This window comes from Hemitrygon akajei, chromosome 28, assembly GCF_048418815.1.
Source record: "Hemitrygon akajei chromosome 28, sHemAka1.3, whole genome shotgun sequence".
NCBI classification, from domain to species: Eukaryota; Metazoa; Chordata; class Chondrichthyes; order Myliobatiformes; family Dasyatidae; genus Hemitrygon; species Hemitrygon akajei.
Window position 1 is genome coordinate 36627202 of NC_133151.1, and position 6191 is coordinate 36633392.

Below are 6191 nucleotides of genomic sequence, written 5' to 3' on the forward strand. Positions count from 1 at the left end.
CAGATCCTGGCCGTACCTTCCAAATATCCGGACCTGACTTGCACTACCGTACTTTCCCTTTTCTAATTATGATTTATAATTTAAATTTTTATTATATTTACTTTGATTTGTACTTCAGGGAGCGTGAAGCGCACAAACAAATATCACTGTGATGATGGTACGCTCTAGTATCAATTCTTTGGTGACAATAAAGTATTTGTATTTGTAATTTAAACATAGAAACATAGAAAATGGGTGCAGTAGGCCATTTGGCCCTTCCAGCCTGCACCGCCATTCAGTATGATCATGGCTGATCAGCCAACTCAGAACCCTGTACCTGCTTTCTCTCCATACCCCCTGATCCCTTTAGCCACAAGGCCATATCTAACTCCCTCTTAAATATAGCCAGTGAACTGTTTACTGTGGCAGAGAATTCCACAGATTCACCACTCTCTGTGTGAAGAAGTTTCTCCTCATCTCGGTCCTAAAAGGTCCTTTATCCTTAAACTGTGACCCCTCGTTCTGGACTTCCCCAACATTGGGAACAATCTTCCAGCATTTAGCCTGTCCAATTCCTTTAGAATTTTATACGTTTCAATAAGATACCCTCTCAATCTTCTAAATTCCAGCGAGTATAAGCCTCGTCGATCCAGTCTTTCTTCATATGAAAGTCCTGCCATTCCAGGAATAAATCTGGAGAACCATCTTTGTACTCCCTCTATGGCAAGAATGTCCTTCCTCAGATTAGGGGACCAAAACTGCACACAATAATCCAGGTGTGGTCTCACCAAGGCCTTGTACAACTGCAGTAGAACCTCCCTGCTCCTGTACTGGAATCCTCTTACTGTGAATGCTAACATACCATTCGCCTTTTTCACCGCCTGCTGTACCTGCATGCCCACCTTCAATGACTGGTGTACAATGACACCCAGGTCTCGTTGCACCTCCCCTTTTCCTAATCGGCCACCATTCAGATAATAATCTGTTTTCCTGTTCTTGCCACCAAAGTGGATAACCTTGCATTTATCCACATTAAATTGCATCTGCCATGAATTTGCCCACTCAACTAACCTATCCAAGTCACCCTGCATCCTCTCAGCATCCTCCTCACAGCTAACACCGCCGCCCAGCTTCGTGTCATCCGCAAACTTGGAGATGCTGCATTTAATTCCCTCGTCTAAATCATTATTGTAAAGAACTGGGGTCCCAGCACTGAGCCTTGCGGTACCCCACTAGTCACTGCCTGCCATTCTGAAAAGGTCCCATTTATTCCCACTCTTTGCTTCCTGTCTACCAACCAATTCTCTATCCACATCAATACCATACCCCGTATAGCGTATACTTTAAGTTTGCACACTAATCTCCTGTGTGGGACCTTATCAAAAGCCTTTTGAAAACACAAATGTACCACATCCACTGGTTCTCCCCTATCCACTCGACTAGTTACATCTTCAAAAAATTCTATAAGATTCGTCAGACATGATTGTCCTTTCACAAATCCATGCTGGCTTTGTCCGATGATTTCACCTCTTTCCAAATGTGCTGTTATCACATCTTTGATAACCGACTCTAGCATTTTCCCCAACACCGATGTCAGACTAACCGGTCTATAATTCCCCGGTTTCTCTCTCCCTCCTTTTTTAAAAATTGGGTTATATTAGCCACTCTCCAATCCTCAGGAATCAATATAGAATCTAAAGAGTTTTGAAAAGTTATCACTAATGCATCCAATATTTCTTGGGATACTTCCTTAAACACTCTGGGATGCAGACCATCTGGCCCTGGGGATTTATCTGCCTTTAATCCCTTCAATTTACCTAACACCACTTCCCTACTAACATGTATTTCCCTCAGTTCCTCCATCTCACTAAACCCTCGGTCCCCTACTATTTCCAGAAGATTATTTATGTCCTCCTTAGTGAAGACAGAACCAAAGTGGTTATTCAATTGGTCTGCCATGTCCTTGTTCCCTACGATCAATTCACCAGTTTCTAACTGTAAGGGACCCACATTTGTCTCAACCAATCTTTTTTTTCTCTCTTTTCACATATCTATAAAAGCTTTTACTGTCAGTTTTTGTGTTCCCAGCCAGCTTTCTCTCATAATCTTTTTTCCCTTTCCTAATTAAGCCCTTTGTCCTCCTCTGCTGGACTCTGAATTTCTCCCAGTCCTCAGGTGTGCCGCTTTTTCTGGCTGATCAGCAAATTTCCAGAAATCCCCCTATGTACGTGGTGTGTGAGGGAGCTTTTCTCGCTGGAGCGCTTTGTGTCGGATAAACCGTTGGAAATTGGCGGGTGTGGTAAAGTGAAGGCGGGGCTGGACGATGAAGAGGCCGCTCTCGGCTCTGTCCGTCACTCTGACTCTGTCTCCTCCCCTCCCCGCCTCTGTCTCTCTGCGCGATTCTCGGGCAGGTCGGGGCGCTGTGTATAAAAGGAGACAGCAGCAGTCGGTTTGTCATTGAGCAGCGACCTGAGTGAAGCAGCATCATGTCTGGCAGAGGGAAAGGAGGCAAAGGACTGGGCAAAGGCGGAGCCAAGCGGCACCGTAAAGTGCTCCGTGATAACATCCAGGGCATCACCAAACCGGCCATCCGCCGTCTGGCTCGCCGTGGCGGCGTCAAGCGGATCTCGGGTCTGATCTACGAGGAGACCCGCGGGGTGCTGAAGGTTTTCCTGGAGAATGTGATCCGGGATGCGGTCACCTACACTGAACACGCCAAGCGCAAGACGGTCACTGCCATGGATGTGGTGTACGCTCTGAAACGCCAGGGCCGCACTCTCTATGGCTTCGGCGGCTGAAAAACTCCCACTTCCTCCCGAGAACACAAAGGCTCTTCTAAGAGCCACCCACTGCCTCACAGACGGAGCTGTGTCCACAACCTTTTAATTGTTTTTATCGATATATTCATCTGGTTCCATTTGAAATAAATTAATAGTTTCCCCTTGAAATGTATATTGCTGCCATTCTGCCTTTCCAGACGGTGATTACCGTAAATCCTGGATGCATTTAGATCGATCTTAATCCTATCCGTCTCGGACATAACTGGATTGACTCGTTTAGAGAATCGATTCCGTAATTATGCATTGAAAATCTTAACTGAGGGAATTAAATGAAACTGAAAATGTATGATCCCTGATAGAATTAATTGTAAATAAAAAGTTATCAAGCACCATTCCTGGGTGCTCTGAAATTGGCGGGCGATTTGAAATTAATCGTGCGCCAATAACATCGCATTCTGATTGGATGAAGTCCGACCGCCAATTAACAATTTCCCATTTTATCGTAAATTGTTATTCGCTGCCAGCCTGCATGAAATAATCAACCAATCGCAGCAACTAGATCCTTTAATAGACAGTTGTTGTTCAGCCAATCATAATCGATGGGACGGCCCTCCCAGCGGTATAAAATCCTGTGCTGGAGCCCGTTTCGTCTATCTTGTTCCTGTATTTCAGCCTGTGTTCTCACTCCCGAAGCAGAATGGCCCGCACCAAGCAGACAGCGCGCAAATCGACTGGCGGAAAAGCTCCTCGCAAACAGTTGGCGACCAAAGCGGCGCGGAAGAGCGCTCCTGCCACCGGCGGAGTGAAGAAGCCTCATCGCTACCGGCCCGGCACCGTGGCTCTGAGGGAGATCCGGCGCTACCAGAAATCCACCGAGCTGCTCATCCGCAAACTTCCCTTCCAGCGCCTGGTGCGGGAGATCGCTCAGGACTTCAAAACCGATCTGCGTTTCCAGAGCTCGGCCGTCATGGCCCTGCAGGAGGCAAGTGAGGCTTACCTGGTCGGGCTCTTTGAGGATACTAACCTGTGCGCCATCCACGCCAAGCGAGTCACCATTATGCCCAAGGACATCCAGTTGGCCCGCCGCATCCGCGGGGAGCGCGCCTAAGCCCAGCCTACACACCGAACACAAGAAAAGGCTCTTTTAAGAGCCACTACCACGGCAAAGGAAAGGGCTGTAGCTTGCTGATCATTATTGTAGTAGCGATCTGCCTTCCCGATCGGTTTTGCTCTAATTGACCCCGAGCATCAGTTCTGTGCAGACAGGGTAATTCAGCGAGGGACAAGAGATAATAGACAATGGACAGTAGATGTAGGAGTAGGCCATTCGGCCCCTCTAGCCAGCACCGCCATTCACTGTGATCATGGCTGATCATACACAATCAGTACCCGGTCCCTGCCCTCTCCCCATATCCCTTGACACCGCTATCTATAAGAGCTCTATCTAACTCTCTCTTGAATCCATCCAGAGATTAACGCGCTTCCCTCCCCGTCAGGATCTCATCTGGCCCTTCACTTCTCCCACAAACCTGTCATGTACAGCTGGTGCGGCTGTTACCGTTTTGTTTGCTTTGGACATGGGGATACGTTCGTGCCCGCTGTGCTTGGAGTGGGAGCATGCCGACGCGAGGGGTACAGTGGGGGATTTCGGGGGGTGGTGACTACCGGGAAAGAGTGAATTTTTACATTAGATTTCACTCTCTTGTACATTTTTGGTATTGGTGTTTTGTGTAAATTAATTATGTAGTTTTGTAGCTGGGGCCTGAATGAAGGTCAGTCGGCAATGCCATCGGGTAGTTTATCACATATCCTCCCGCTGCAGTCCGTCCCCAGAGACGGATCCCTCTCTCAACACGCCCCCTCCCCTCTCGCGTAGCTTTCAGCAGTTCCCAATCAACTCAGCTGAATCTCCGCTGGTGTCAATGTCTCAGTCACTCTCTCCCGGATAGGAGAAGGAATTGGGCCTAAAACTGCCCACATCCCATATCTCCCAATCTCAGCTCGGGAATCCACGTCTCATTTCAGACACTGAGACGGCACGGCCGCACCAAATGTCAGAGGTACCGGTAATCTCGGGTTCCATGTGAGAAGTTCCCCCGGAAAACTCAATCGGACCCGGCGCGGGAATCACAACACTCTGAATCAGCTCTTTTCTGAGATGTGGGTGGCTCTGAGAAGAGCCGTTGGGTTCAGATACACACAAATGGTGTATTCTCAATTCACTTTTTGACTGCTGTCTTCTTGGGTTTCGCGGATTTCGACTTCGGCTTCTTGGCCGCCTTCGTCTTCGGGGCTGCGGCTTTCTTGGGGCTCTTGGGCTTCGGCGCCGCTTTCTTAGCCGCGGGTTTCTTAGCTGCCGCTTTCTTAGCTGCTGGTTTCTTAGCCGCTGGTTTCTTACCTCCCGCTTTTTTAGCCGCTGGTTTCTTGGCGCCAAGCTTCTTGCTGGGAGATTTCTTGCTGGGAGATTTCTTTGCCGCTGGCTTCTTCGCTTTCTTCACCACCTTCACGGCAGTTTTTCCTTTACCGGATTTAAAGGATCCCGAAATACCCGAGCCCTTGGCCTGAACCAAGGAGCCGCTTTCCAGTTTCCTCTTGATGCTCATCTTGATCTGGGGGCGAAGTTTCACCACATCGACACCGCTGTCGGCCAGAGCCTTAATGATGGCCGTACCGGACATACCCTTCCTATCGCGACAACCCGCCACGATCTTATCGATCTGTTCGCCCAGCGTGGGTCCGGTTGGTTTGCTCCGGGCAGCCGCCTTCTTCTTGGGAGTCTTCTTTGCGGCGGCGGGTGCGGCTGGAGGAGCCGTTTCGGCGGGTGCTGTCTCGGTCATGTCGGCGACTCTGGTAAATCCTTCTCACAATCAGAACTGAATGAGAAATGAAGCGAAAGGCGGCGGCACAGAGCAATTTAAAGGCAGCGAGCGGACGGGGCGGAGACATCCTGCTGTCAGCTCCCGGCGGCTTCATTTTTCTGTGTTTCTCTCTCCTCAAAAACTCGCCGATTCCAATTCAAATCGGACACTGCGGAGACTCGGACTAGTCCCTGTCTGTCACTGAGACCGGAATGTTCGCTGGAAAGAAAGTTTTATCGGGATTAAAGGCAGCGCTTTCTATTTTAACCCGTTTCATTACTGCATTGCCCGCGTTCGCTCTCCCGATCGTTGACTTGTTCTCTGTTTTATGGCTGAAATATTTAATCTAATTAAATCTTTGCGGTTAATTTCCTCTTCGGGACTGAGCTGGGGAGTGGGGCGCTTCCATAACAGAAAAATCTTTTCATTTTCTACAGGAGGCGCTGAGAAATCCTACGATGTGTTCGGACCCACAAACACAGTGACACTGGTCTAACCCGCCCGCTCCTTTAACTCACTCTCTCTGACACAATACACTCTCAATGCTGGCGGAAACCAGCAAGTCAGGTAGCAT

At 48.9% G+C, this 6191-nt stretch overlaps 3 protein-coding genes across 3 annotated transcripts; 2 read left to right on the forward strand and 1 right to left on the reverse strand.

Moving 5' to 3' along the window:
* The first annotated feature begins 2465 nt into the window (after positions 1-2465).
* On the forward strand, positions 2466-2777 carry LOC140717861 (histone H4). Its single transcript, XM_073031582.1, has one exon. The coding sequence runs from the start codon at positions 2466-2468 to the stop codon at positions 2775-2777; it is 312 nt and encodes a 103-aa protein (XP_072887683.1).
* A 660-nt stretch (positions 2778-3437) lies between these two features.
* On the forward strand, positions 3438-3896 carry LOC140717564 (histone H3). Its single transcript, XM_073031139.1, has one exon. It carries the CDS (start codon positions 3457-3459, stop codon positions 3865-3867), a length of 411 nt encoding a protein of 136 aa, XP_072887240.1. The 5' UTR covers positions 3438-3456; the 3' UTR covers positions 3868-3896.
* A 1034-nt stretch (positions 3897-4930) lies between these two features.
* On the reverse strand, positions 4931-5723 carry LOC140717565 (histone H1-like). Its single transcript, XM_073031140.1, has one exon. The coding sequence runs from the start codon at positions 5594-5596 to the stop codon at positions 4979-4981; it is 618 nt and encodes a 205-aa protein (XP_072887241.1). The 5' UTR covers positions 5597-5723; the 3' UTR covers positions 4931-4978.
* Positions 5724-6191: the final 468 nt, after the last annotated feature.

Coding starts and splice junctions, on each gene's coding strand:
- LOC140717861 (XM_073031582.1), top strand. CDS start 2,466: ATGTCTGGCAGAGGGAAAGGAGGCAAAGGACTGGGCAAAGGCGGAGCC.
- LOC140717564 (XM_073031139.1), top strand. CDS start 3,457: ATGGCCCGCACCAAGCAGACAGCGCGCAAATCGACTGGCGGAAAAGCT.
- LOC140717565 (XM_073031140.1), bottom strand. CDS start 5,596: ATGACCGAGACAGCACCCGCCGAAACGGCTCCTCCAGCCGCACCCGCC.